General features: G+C 36.5%; 2 protein-coding genes across 2 annotated transcripts in view; one reads left to right on the plus strand and one right to left on the minus strand.

The window, feature by feature from the left end:
- Positions 1-9,252, minus strand: part of LOC103900388 (neural-cadherin) — a 77,900-nt gene extending 68,648 nt beyond the window's left edge. Inside the window, exons 1-2 of the mRNA XM_009281058.2 lie at positions 9,240-9,252; positions 6,265-6,345 (exon numbers count right to left, since the gene is read on the minus strand). Coding sequence (XP_009279333.2) covers positions 6,265-6,345; positions 9,240-9,252 — 94 coding nt within the window. The remainder of the gene's footprint in view (positions 1-6,264; positions 6,346-9,239) is intronic.
- Positions 9,253-9,442: 190 nt separating this feature from the next.
- The window catches only part of PDCD5 (programmed cell death 5), a 9,366-nt gene continuing 5,014 nt past the window's right edge, over positions 9,443-13,794 (plus strand). Inside the window, exon 1 of the mRNA XM_019472528.1 lies at positions 9,443-9,457. Within this exon, the coding sequence (XP_019328073.1) occupies positions 9,443-9,457 (15 nt within the window). The remainder of the gene's footprint in view (positions 9,458-13,794) is intronic.

The raw sequence follows: 13,794 nt of genomic DNA on the forward strand, positions 1-13,794 counted from the left end.
GGAGCTGCGCTGGGGCGGGGGCAGTTGCCGCCTCCACCCTGCCTTCTGCGGGCAGCGGTGCGCGCGTCCCAAGTTCGTACCCAATAAACCGTCCCTACTGGGTTAACTACCCGTTAGCCCAAATCATCCTTCTTACGTAATCATCTCACCGCTTGCTTTACCTCCTCAAGCCCCCTGCCCTCCCCAGGAGCCAAGTTCGTCATCCACTTATCCCGGGCATCAGCGCACGGGTGACGTCCTGCAGTCTGTCCCATGCGTCAAACAGAGTCCCAGCACTCAGGTGTCTGCTGAAAATATCTTCTTGTTGATTTCTAGATAGCTACGTACTACAAAATCCCAGTTTTGCCCTCAGCTTGTACTTGAGCAATGTCACTGGCCTAAAGTTACATCTTTAGTGACAATTAATCAGCTCCCTAATACATCCAGATTTGCAAAGGTAAAACAAGTTTTTTAGAAGAAATGTAGCTTAACTAGAGAATGTTTCTGGTAATAAAGACAAAGAAATAGAATCCAACACTGAATCCAACCGTGCTGGATTTTTGGCACAAGTGAGTAAAACTAAAAAACCGATAAAACTAAATTTCCCCATTAAAGTTAACTGACTACATAAATCAGGTATGTTGCAGAGAAAGTTACGATATTAAACAGCTCCTCTTCAAAACAGAATTGTGCTTTCAAGAATAAAGTCAAACACAAGAATAAAGTAAAACAGGCGTTAGCTATATTTATGTAGTATGTAAATCACTTATTTAATCTTAAGAATCATTCCGAGACTAGAGAAAAGCAAAAAAATAAAAGATACTATGTATTAGTCGCATCACTCAAATTTTATGAGACTGTGAATAATGGTTACTTTTCTTATAAAACTGAGCATTTTCCTTATAATTCCCAACCAAGACTGTGAAAAATTTTATAAACACAATATTGTACCTTCCCGATACCATTTTAGAGAAACTGGTTGCCTTTATGGGGAAATGGGAGTCCAGGATCAAGTAGGAAGACTACGGGAGACTCAGAATGAAAAATCCAAGTGCTCTACTATCACCACAAGAGTGACCTTCCCCATTTCATCCTGCATGGAATTAAGGACGTACAAATCATCAGCTTCATACATTAACATATTATCTCCGTTTATGCCTCATGCCGTGTCCTCTTTCAATCAAGCAGCACGCTATTGGCAGCTGTAGAGTAGCTGTACTCCCCTTCCTCCCCTTTCACACCAACAGTCAGTAGCAATTTCAGACTGTCAAATTTCTTTGGGGTCCAGGGTAGGATTGCTCTTCTGTTCACCCACAGAATGGAATAGGTACAAGAACTTCCAAAAGTAAAACATCTATCCCTAACATGCATTGAAGCACAGAAGAGGGGAAAAAAGGCTGAGGAAATGCCATCCGAGGTAGAACAGTGCTACCGATAAAGTTCTGGTGGCCCATCAGAAAGGCGGAACCATTTACCTGAAACGAAAGAAATTCATCTGGAGTACTACATAGGCATTGTTTCTCCCATGCCTCAAATATGCCCGAGATTCCAACATTTTCAATTCTACTTGGGCATAAACCCCGTAGTGTAGGACGTTGCTATATCTGAATCCCAAGGCAGGCATGGATGTCTTGATTAGGATGAAATAATAAATGGGTCAATCTTTCATCCATTTCTCTAACAGAATTAAATCTTCATTATAATTAGCAATAATAATAATGAATATACCTTCTTTAAAAAAATTGAAAATACTACATTCGTATTGATGTAGAAAGTTAAGATAATGCAAGTTCTTAGGAGAAGTTTTCCTCACAGAGTTAAAATGGCCTTGAAATCTCTGTATAAAAGGACCCTCTGATATGGGGTGTTATCTTCAGTGCTTTTGTGGTGGCATTTTTTTTTTTGGTCTTAAAAAAAGAAAAAAATTGAGGTCTATGGATTGTGTACAGAGCAAAGGGCAATACAGAGTGGGATGGGAAGAACCCATAACTTGGTCACAAAGATTTATATGGCTCCAAAATAAAAGGAACTCTTCCAACAATTCCCTAACTAGTAGGATACAATGAAGAATCCACAACTAGTATTTGATCAAACCATTTTGTGGGATCATTTTAGTGAGTTCCGTTTTCTATGTCCACTAGGATTTCTCTCTGTGAAAACCTGTGAAAATGCACCAGGAACAGAACTACATTTTGAAAGGTCTTTCATTTCTGCATCAAAAATTCAACAGACATTTTAATTAATTTAGACACAAATGTGGTTCTAACTGACTTTAAAGATGAGCCTCATCCATGGTTTCAGATGCAGAATTCAACCTATATTATTTTAATCGGTATGTAGACAGAAAACTCAGAGAATGCACAAGGGTTTTTTTAGGAAAATAGAAACTTTATACAGTCGTTTGTTAAAAAATAAAAGGTTGTTGATTTTTATAGTTCACTGCCCTATGGTAATCATAGATAAATACTTGAGACTCTCATCCAATTACTAACTCTGCAAATTAATGGGAATCTAAGTGGGTGCCCTGGATGCTTGTACAGTCAGAATCTTTCTGACTTCAGCCCATCTCCAGAAGTCCTGGCCGTATGGGCACTGACTTTACAATACAAGCTCTTCAGCTCTTCTGAAGATAAATAAACTTCACAAGTTTATTGAGATCTAGAGACTATAATAAACTTTACACATCGTTTGCTTCCTTTTGCTGACTGTTCAACAGCGCTCTCTGAGGTTACATCAGTGTTCTCTGAATGTTCCAGACGATTCTCCCATTTATAGCAACACCCTCTATTTCCGCTAGCTCTAATTTTGGATTTGACAGTTAAGAAGCATCAGTTCTCACACTAAAGCAAGAATTCTTTTCTTGCTCCTGCCTTGAATTACCTGTGTGCATCTTTTAATCCAGTAAGCAGAAGTTTCCCTCTTTTTTCTCTGTAAAAGCCAGGACTTACAACTCTAAAGGTACACCTACACACCTCAGCACAAGTCTCCCGACTAGGCTCACAGGCTGTACGGATTGCTAGCTTGCAAGCCTGGAGTGCAAGGTAAGCATGGTTTCCAGAGATCTCACAAGACCGAAGACCTCTAGTGGTCACACACAGCGTCAAGCACAACTGACCTGCTGGGTACTGAGGTTCACCTGTGCCATCAGGTGATGGCAAGGCCAAGACAAAATCATGATCTCTCTCAAAAATGATTAATTCATGTCTGAAAATTACTGAATTATAGTCTTTTTAACTTATTGATTTATAATATTAACATAAATTTTTGAAGAAACATCATGCCAAGTATGTGATGCAGGATTTGTGTTTTACAAATTAGATTTCCTTTAAAACATGAACAGGAAACATTCTGAGGAAAATCTTGCCTTAACCTTATGGAATTGCACTGTAAATATTGAGGCAGGAGAGCAGAATGATGCTAATCATTCCTCCCATTTTACATACACCTTGTAGCTGAAGGGCAGGATGGCTTAGGGAAAAGTGGCACACTTTGCTTTTGATCAAAAGGCAAATATGCCTGAAGCAGCAAGTGCTCTTGACTGCCGTATACTCAATAGCTGGCTTTCAAAGGGAAGAAAGGGGCTGGAAGTCCCCTAGGATCTTTTACTATAAATAACTATGAATATATATCCATAACAGAATTAATATACCCCTCTGGAGCAAGCTGATGTACATGTTATCTGGTACACCTGACAGACATTACTCTCAAGCACTAGTTTAAACTTTCAGGAAGGGTTCTGCCTTGCTGCATATCTAGACAAAGGAAGCTCTTTCTACGCTATTTACTTCCCAGTCATGATTCTGCAAGTCTCTTGGCACACAGCTCTGCAGGATCTAGCCCAAAGTGACAAGATAGTCCCTGTGCTATTTTAGATGGTTTGTACATTGTCACTTTTTATAACAACATTTGTAGCTCCATTTTCTCAAATGCAAGTGTAAGTGATAAACCTTTCCTGTATAATTTTGCAAACTAAACCTAAATTATTCAGAAGTACAGCTGCTGTTGCCTAATCCTTGCTAGCTCTTTATGCAGCTTTCTCACTATACTTCACAATTTTTTCTTGGAAGCTAGCAGTCGAATAAGTGCAAGAAACACCTTCTGTCATGCTAAGAGCAGAATCCTTTCTCCAAAACTGAAAAACTGATTACATTTTCAACATCTTTCAGTATTTTACAACAATTACTTTCCAGTTTATTTCAACCAGCTGGAAGACCCTTTCTGCTGTTAAGCATAGTGTGCTATATACAAGTCCAAGAAGGTAAGAATAAATGCTTTAATTACAATAATCTGTGTAAATGGACATACTTTTACGCAGTCAGAAACACCTCCTACATAACTTATAATCAAATTAAATGAGCTATACATACATAAAAAAAGTGAAATCTGAGATGTGTTGAAATCAGACAATACAGTAACAATAAATTCTCACTGAATAGCACTCTAACGGTATATTCTGTTTTCCCTGGCTGGTGCCTTACTACTTAACAAATTAATTACATTATTAATATTCTCAGTAAACAGCTTGAAAATCTTTATAGAAAAGCTCTTCTTAAAAATCCTAAGTTTTCACATGATGAAGTTTTTTTATTAATCAGAATTTTGACTTACGTGACTGACACAGAAAGAGTCATTTCACTTTTTTTTAAATAATGACTTTTGTAAATTACTTCATACTACTCTCTAAACATCCATTTTTCTCAAAACTATGCTTCATCCCTATAACTGCCTTAATACAATGTCTATGTGGGAGCAGATAGCTGGTTTTGCATTCAATACATAAAACACAATGAATGCATATGTCTGACACTAAATCTTAGTAAACCTTGCTTAGAGTATTTTTCAATTACTTGTATACATGCAGTGAACAGAAAGAATCAATTCATTCTTGCTTGTATTTCCTATTTACAAGCATAATTCTCCAAAACTTCAATATCTTTTGTTTTGGTCATCACATTTCTCTGTGTTTCAGAATCCCAAACTCTTTTCACCTCAGCAGAACTAATCAGAAGAACACAATTTACATTGTCAGAATTTGCAGATTTGGCAAAGAAAACATGTCTGATTCAATTCTGCCCAGGTTCCAGCAGAAGCCAGGCAGGTTTCTGGTGAGCTTCTCAGCATCCTGCCTATAGGTCTGTTTGAGAAACCTGGTCTTCCAGATTCTGCAGTTCTGGGAAGCACATCATATGGACTGCAGCCCTATGGCTTGGGATATTAAGGCCTCCAGGGTCTGGAGCACACAACTGCTACAAAATCAGGGAGCCCACATCTGCCAAGGTCAGTAGCTCTGAAAGCCACAGATGGACTGACCTAGATCCAATGCAACACTCTTTCATAGAGATTTTCTAGATTTGAGAGGGGTTATCTCCTAAGTGGTACAAACCAAATTTTTAAATACCACACATCAGCACATTTAACAAAAAAGTACTTACAACAGGTTTGTATAGAGTATCCTTTGAAGATAACATTTTTTTAAATAACTATGAACAGTGTGACAGTACCAAACACTGGTGTCTGTGCTCATCTGAGGTGTCTTATACTATACACCAGACTTAGCATGTGTGTCACTCAGATCGACAATTATTGTAAGAAATATTTGGGTTTAGTGAGTAATAAAGAATACTATACTACTTACAAAGGCAGAAACTACCTTTAAAGTTTTAAAGTAATTAGCTCATCTTCACCTTTGGAAATTAAAGAAGCTCTTCAGTGATACAAACCTAAACTAGTATTTTAATTTGGCTGACTTCCACTTCAAGCTCTTACATGCTAAAAATACTCAAGCATATTATCACTGGCAATTTAGAAACCAAAGCTTATGGCTGCAATCAGGGCATATGGAAAAATTATACAAGGGAATACACAGAAAATTTTCTTGCTTCTACAGCCCAAGGAATCAGTAAGGAATGATGCCTCCATGAAGGATTCATCACCTTCCTTCATGTTATACGAAGGTGTGGTAAGACAAGCCGAAGGCAGTCAGTCTACCTCTTATTTAATGCTATTGTAAATAATTCTAGGTAAAAGACTGCTCAGGCAGCAGATCGCCTGCTTTCCTTATAATACAGTTTTAATATTCAATTTTGTCCTGCTTCCGCAACCCTTTCTTAGAAGGGCTGCTGACTCACATGTGTGTGGAATATATAAAATGCTGCAGGGGTCAGCTCAGATTTTCTCACCATACCTTGACCTAAGCAACAGTAAATGACAAAAGTAAAAAAGGAGCAAGCGCTATTTTTTATCCCAGTCTCACCTTTCCTTTCCCAGCTCTAGTCTTTTGATTACCTTCCTCTGTAGCATTCTGTGCAATCTGGCCTCCATTTACGCTTCTGTCTCTCTTTTCATCTCTATTTATGAAACAGCAGCCTAAAGGGGTAACAGACAGTGAGTTAAAGTAGGTTAACTTAAATGTTTTTAACATGCATCTTCTACTCCACGCACTCTTAATTAAATAAATAATTAAAACCAATATTGTTCCATACCATTCAAAGTAGATTCTCTTCCATAAGCTAGAGCAAAATTTAATAGTTGGAATGCAAGAAATACTTCTGAAAAAAGAAAAAAACAAGACGAACCACAAATCTAGTGCACTTCTTCTACCTGTGTCATTTCCAAAAACAAGTAAAAAAAATAGCAATAGTTTATCTCTGTTACTAAAGAAAACAGATACTCAATACACAGGAGAGAACTGCTAGGTTAATGCATTTGATTTTTACATGGTAGTATCTTTTAATAGAACCACACTTCAAATTTATCAAATTCAAAGGATATGGAAGGGTTTGTTTGGGGTTGTTTGGGGTTTTTTTTTAAAGCAAAAATTAATTTTGGTGGACAACAAGGGTATACTACCGTATCTAAATTTAGCAAGAGCTTTCAAACTCCTAAATTAACACTTTTAGAAAAGTGAGAGTATCTAATTTTATTACATAAAACAATACTACTGGCAACTCCAATAGCTTCACTTTAAAGAGATGTTTCTAAATTGTCTACTCCCTGTTAGTCATAGTTCAGTGATTTACTTGGGAGCTGTGGAACGTGTTTCAAAACAAGCAACATTCCTCTGCAAATACAGCTAATGAAGAAGCACAATCCTGACCTTCTCTTACCAGAAGTGCTTAACCTGCTCAGCTAGGCTGAATACAGTAGCTCTAGACTGTTAATACAGTTGTTCTGTTCAAATTAATTCCTAGTTTGAATCTGAAATATGGTACGAAAGTCCTTAAGAAGGACTTAAGAAGGAAGTAAGACAATATAGTCAACATTTGTCATGAATCAAACCAACAAACAAGTGACTAAGTGCTTCATCTTGTAGAAATTTAGCAATACAGTAAACACTATTATAGAAGAACATGATGATATATTACAATTCCAAAAGAAAAAACAGGAAGTTGTTTTAATCCATAGTCCACCCCTCACTTCATATACGTGCTGATAATGCAGAGTCCATGTTTTAGTGGCTTTGTTGAGCTCCAGCTCATTAAACACAGCTGCTGCATATGGGCACAAATACATTACCCAGAAAGAGAATGAACAATCCAAGGTATAAGATTTTAGCCAAAAAAACCCCAAAGGCATTCATGCTCTAATTCTTGATAAAGCAAAAGAAAAAACATTTATTGCAGATGTTTAAAAAAATTAAGGTATCAAAGCATATAAAGCAATAAAAATCACATTAATGGCTTCAGCCAGGTTAAAGTAACTATTGGCACTTCCATAGCAGAGCAAATCCATGAGTGATGACAATCCTAAAGTAGGAATTACATACATATATATATATATTAATTTCACTGGATTTTCCCATGGGCTGAAAGTCACACAGGAACTAGGTTAATGCATTTGATTTTTACATGGTAGTATCTTTTAATAGAACCACACTTCAAATTTATCAAATTCAAAGGATATGGAAGGGTTTGTTTGGGGTTGTTTGGGGTTTTTTTTTAAAGCAAAAATTAATTTTGGTGGACAACAAGGGTATACTACCGTATCTAAATTTAGCAAGAGCTTTCAAACTCCTAAATTAACACTTTTAGAAAAGTGAGAGTATCTAATTTTATTACATAAAACAATACTACTGGCAACTCCAATAGCTTCACTTTAAAGAGATGTTTCTAAATTGTCTACTCCCTGTTAGTCATAGTTCAGTGATTTACTTGGGAGCTGTGGAACGTGTTTCAAAACAAGCAACATTCCTCTGCAAATACAGCTAATGAAGAAGCACAATCCTGACCTTCTCTTACCAGAAGTGCTTAACCTGCTCAGCTAGGCTGAATACAGTAGCTCTAGACTGTTAATACAGTTGTTCTGTTCAAATTAATTCCTAGTTTGAATCTGAAATATGGTACGAAAGTCCTTAAGAAGGACTTAAGAAGGAAGTAAGACAATATAGTCAACATTTGTCATGAATCAAACCAACAAACAAGTGACTAAGTGCTTCATCTTGTAGAAATTTAGCAATACAGTAAACACTATTATAGAAGAACATGATGATATATTACAATTCCAAAAGAAAAAACAGGAAGTTGTTTTAATCCATAGTCCACCCCTCACTTCATATACGTGCTGATAATGCAGAGTCCATGTTTTAGTGGCTTTGTTGAGCTCCAGCTCATTAAACACAGCTGCTGCATATGGGCACAAATACATTACCCAGAAAGAGAATGAACAATCCAAGGTATAAGATTTTAGCCAAAAAAACCCCAAAGGCATTCATGCTCTAATTCTTGATAAAGCAAAAGAAAAAACATTTATTGCAGATGTTTAAAAAAATTAAGGTATCAAAGCATATAAAGCAATAAAAATCACATTAATGGCTTCAGCCAGGTTAAAGTAACTATTGGCACTTCCATAGCAGAGCAAATCCATGAGTGATGACAATCCTAAAGTAGGAATTACATACATATATATATATATTAATTTCACTGGATTTTCCCATGGGCTGAAAGTCACATATGAACTCAAGTACTTTGCAAGTGTTGGACTTAGGTCCTGATTCAGTTCCTGCTGAAAGCTGTAAGATACTATCATCGACTTCACAGCATCAGTATCAGACTTTAAATACATATATAGCATAAGAAAACATTTGAGTGTACTCCTCAGATTTGATGGCACTATATGGATTCTATTCCTGCAAAACATTTGCTGTTTATTCTTTGAAATAAAATGTAACAAAAAAAGTCTACCTACTAAAATGTAAGGAATAACATTTTCCCTTTTTTCACTCCTGTCTTTTACAATCTGAGATCTCCTCACGTCTGACTTACATGTCGACGTCATTCCATTCGCAAATCTATTCTACTGTACTTTTATATTATTGCATACAAACCTTTGTAAACCCATGACCCAGACTGGGCACGATGTTTCTCAAGGGTGTACTTACTTATTTAGAGCCCACTACTGAGGCACCCATTCAGACTGTTGCATTGAAATAATCCCTATTAGCCTTAGTGTGTTTGTTTATAGAACTATGGAAATTAAAGGGGTAATTTTCTATGGCTTCAGTAAGCTTTGGAATAGGCACGATGTGATCATATAATAACTAATTAGATGGTTAAAATTCACTGTTAATAATTTAAGATTATATATTTCATTTTCACTGTTAATGTAAGTTTTTCTTCATTTCTCTCACATCAAATACTGAATTCAGTTTTGTTTTTTTTTTTAAATATTACTTTTTAAAAGGTGTCTTACTTCAGTTTCTGTAAGGTGGAAAAATCTTGCAATGTTTATTTTGAAGGCACTGCAAAGTTTGCTAATTTTCTTTTAAATTACAATAGCAATGTTTATGTGGTTAATTTTTACTAAAATTTTAATTTAGGCCCGAGATGACTATGCAAGGATTTCATCAAGCAAGGAATTCCAGTATATCTTCCAATCAGAAGTACTAAACATAGAGTTTGCAGAGTGTTGTCGTAGCTGTAGGTATTTTATTTTATTTACAATTGCTTGAGGAAGGAGATGTTTTGTTCATTAGCTTATTCATGCATTGCCATTCTTCTGTTATTACTATAATACAGTGTCATTTTAAGGATGATTATGAGGTTAATGTTAAGCATTACTGAAAGAGATACACTATTTATAGTGATTAAAACCTTGTGGAAAAAATCAGAAACATTTCTTGAGCCCTCTAGTGTTTGAAATTAAGTCTCAAAGGGCTTGGGAAGGAACCTGCTTATCAAAATTAATATCCTTGAGATTTTTACATTTATCAAATAGTACTGATAACTTTTCCTGTCACTACTGAATTACTAATGTACGTATAGTGCATTGTTACTTGCAACCCAACTGATATTGAGCACCTTTCACAGCTGACAAATGCATTCTTAAAGAATACAGAGTATTCCTCTTCAAAGTATTATTTTTCTCCAGTCATTATAAAAATGTTATTATTTTAGTGACAGAGTGAACAATTTTTCATCCATTTAAAAAAATAAATTCTGCTAGAAGATTTTAGGCATTAATTTTTAGATTAATTTCACTAAATTACATAGTTATAATAAAATAAGAATGAATCACAGTAACAAAATGTTTCCTTTAGGGAAGTGTCCTCTTTCCTAAAACATTAGCCTGAATATTACATGCATGATCAGAACCTGAATTTTCAAATGGAGTAGATCATGGAGTGGATCACACATACATCTCAAACATAAAACCTTAACCAATGGAATGTAACAAAAATAGACATACACTCAAGTATGAACATTTCCAGTTTCCCAGTCTCAAAACTCCCCGTGTTACTGCTTTTATGACGGGTCTCGGTTCATGCATCAACTGTCCTCCCCTTCATGCTTAGCCTTTCCATTTTCTGCCCTGTATCTTGTCTGTAATCTTTACCTGCTAATTCACCCCAACAGCCTTTACGCCAACAGTATATATAATAACTGCTAGTACCAAATGTTGTGAGTGTTCAGCAAAAATTACTTGACTTGCTAACAACAACACAAGACAGACAAAATCTAGCTGATAAACACCGAGTATTATTTAGGCGAGCTCAGTATAGCTACACCAGTCTAAGCTTATGAGATAACAACCAATCTCATGTTATTTAGCAAGCTTTGATGTGACTGATAATGGGAAGAATTAATACTACTAGTATATCAGAATATGTAAGATGCAGCGTTTCTAGAACAATGTATGCCATGTTAATAAACAGCTTGAGATAGTTGCGTATCTTAAAAGCTGCTATAAAAATACTAGAATTGATACCACATCAGTTGTGTTTAAATCAAACTTGCCTTTCAATGACGTGACTTTTAACTCCTATTGAATTTGCTGATATTCCTATCTGTGAAATTTGACCTGGGGCCTCAGGTAGAACAAAATCATAGCCACACAATGCTGTATAAAACTTAACTACCACAACACAATCCTATTTTTTGCCTTTTAAGCCCTCATTGGCCAAGCAACAAAGCCTGAGTTTTCAAACTTCATTCAACTTCGGGGCATTCAATAGCCCAGTTTGCACTGGAAAATTATGTCTGTTGAAGTACCTCAAAACAGGATATACCAAAATAAGGCTCTTAAAATATATTTTTTTAAATTATACACCATACATTTATATTAAAAAAATATATTTACATTGTATAGAGAGATTAGTTAGCAATATACAACATTTTCTATTCTACACACAGTATGTTTGTTATATAATGTAATTAACATAATTATATAGTACTTATATTACATATGACATATAACATATACTAGGTTGCACTCTAAGAGGTGCACAGTTATCAGAAAAGAAGTTTAAAAAATTAGAAAAAAGTTTTTTTAAAGCATTTCTTTCCTGTTTACCATTCTTCATCCATATAAAATGACACACAGGACCCTGTGGACATACCAAATGTGTAGAAAACTTTCAGGAATCCGCTATTTCTGCATCACAATTAAAAGTCCTGAACACTATAAAGCAACTCAACCAGTATTGAAAAACCTGTATCTATTCTTTCATGTTTCCACATTAAGAGCTGTCCAGTTTGCAGAGGTAATGATATATACCTCTAAGCAGATGAAAAAGAAACTAGGCAGCTGACTAGCCAAAAATGAAATACAACCTAAAGCACTGTGCCACATGCCTCCAGATTTTTTTTAATGAAACAAACTCCTTTTTTGCTTCCTGAATCTCATATTGTAATTGACGATGGCTACAATGATACCTTCTCAAAACATAAAAACTCATCAACTGCTAATAAACTCATTTAAAACAACTTATTAAGACATAACCTTTAAGTGTGTGAGCAAATAATATGCAATCAAACACACAACACATATCTATAAAGCTAGATGAAGTATTAGGATTACTGCAGCTTTCTCTGACTGAAGCAAAGCATATGGTGGTATAATGGAGCATGAATTTACAGCAACAGAGATGTACGATATAGATTAAAGCTTCATCTGTGAGAACATACTGCACAGCAAAAAAACCCAACAATTTTTGTGTTTGCTGGTTTATGGGATGATGAGCAACAAATACTCTTTTGTAGAACTAGGGCTCCCTCTGCTGCTAACATGGAAGTAAAAACCAAAACCTTCCTTGAAATCCACTAAAAACGTGCTCCTGAAATAGACCCTGATTTTAAATTTGTCAAGGTATAAACATGCTTCTCAGGCTATCTGGATGGACGCGAGGTTTTCAGGCAAGACTGATAGGCTCATGTTATCCATTTGGAGCATGCAGCATGGAAAGCTCCAAAGAAAATTAATTCCGCTCCACTAATTGTGTCTGCATTCACTGCAGGAGTTCTTAATTAAAAGTATTAATGAAACAAGCACTTGATACTTTTTTTTACTTTTTAAAACTAGACCAGAAATATTTTGCAATATATATTTACAGAAACCTCTATTTTTAGGAAGTTGTGGCTTATTTATCCTGGTAGAACAGTTTTTGGTGTTCAAGTTGTTTCTTTGGTTAAATTAAATCTTAACGTATGAGTGAAAAACATACAGGCTTTAATAAGAATGTGTGACTGACCAACATTAAAAGCTGAAATTTGAGATGTCAAAGTTAAGCATTTAACATGACTGAAGCTATCAAGTGAGTTGATATTAGTGACTTCATACCAAGTCTGATCAAGGCCAGTACCTTTTGTCAGCTTTCCACACTTAGATTCCACAGACAGGGCCAGACCTCATAGCCGAAGGGCAGGAAGCCATACCATTTCACACTTTTTTTAGTCCCAATTGCCAACTGTGGATTGAACTTGGAAGCAGTGGCCACAGCACAGTAAGTTATTTCCTGGGGAGTCACAGCTGAGCAGAGCTTGGGGAAATACCAGTCAATGTTGCACATGCGGGAAGCTCAACCAAACCCTCCCCCCCCTTTTTTTTTGAGGAAATCTGAGGACCTATAGGAGACACAGCCAAAGTGCAATCGATGCAAGGTCAGTGGCTATGGTAACAGTAGTAGACTACAATGATACAGACCAACGGACATACCAAACCAACGCTGTTTCTATCAGCCTAGTAGCAGCTTACCTGGCATGACATACCCATTCTGCACTGCGTCCTCACAGAAACGGAGCCAGAGAACAAACAGGCCTGACCTAGCCTGATTCGGGCTCCTTATGTCTGCAGCTCTCAAAAAAGGGGCTGTAATCTCCCCTCCTTTCTCTTCACAGCATCACTGCTGCTACAGCTACGATTACTGCGCTAGAGAGATGAAACTGCACGCAGGCTCACCAACCTGACAGGCTTGGAAATTGTGAGGAAGAGGCGAGATCGTGGAGCAGAAGTTTGGGCAACACCGTGAACTACTGCACGGAGCGGGGCTGAGGAGAACTGGGGACCAGGGCAGAGCCACCCAAACCCCAGGGGAGGGCTGAT

This window comes from Aptenodytes forsteri, unplaced genomic scaffold (genome assembly GCF_000699145.1).
Source record: "Aptenodytes forsteri isolate BGI_AS27 unplaced genomic scaffold, ASM69914v1 Scaffold356, whole genome shotgun sequence".
NCBI classification, from domain to species: domain Eukaryota; kingdom Metazoa; phylum Chordata; class Aves; order Sphenisciformes; family Spheniscidae; genus Aptenodytes; species Aptenodytes forsteri.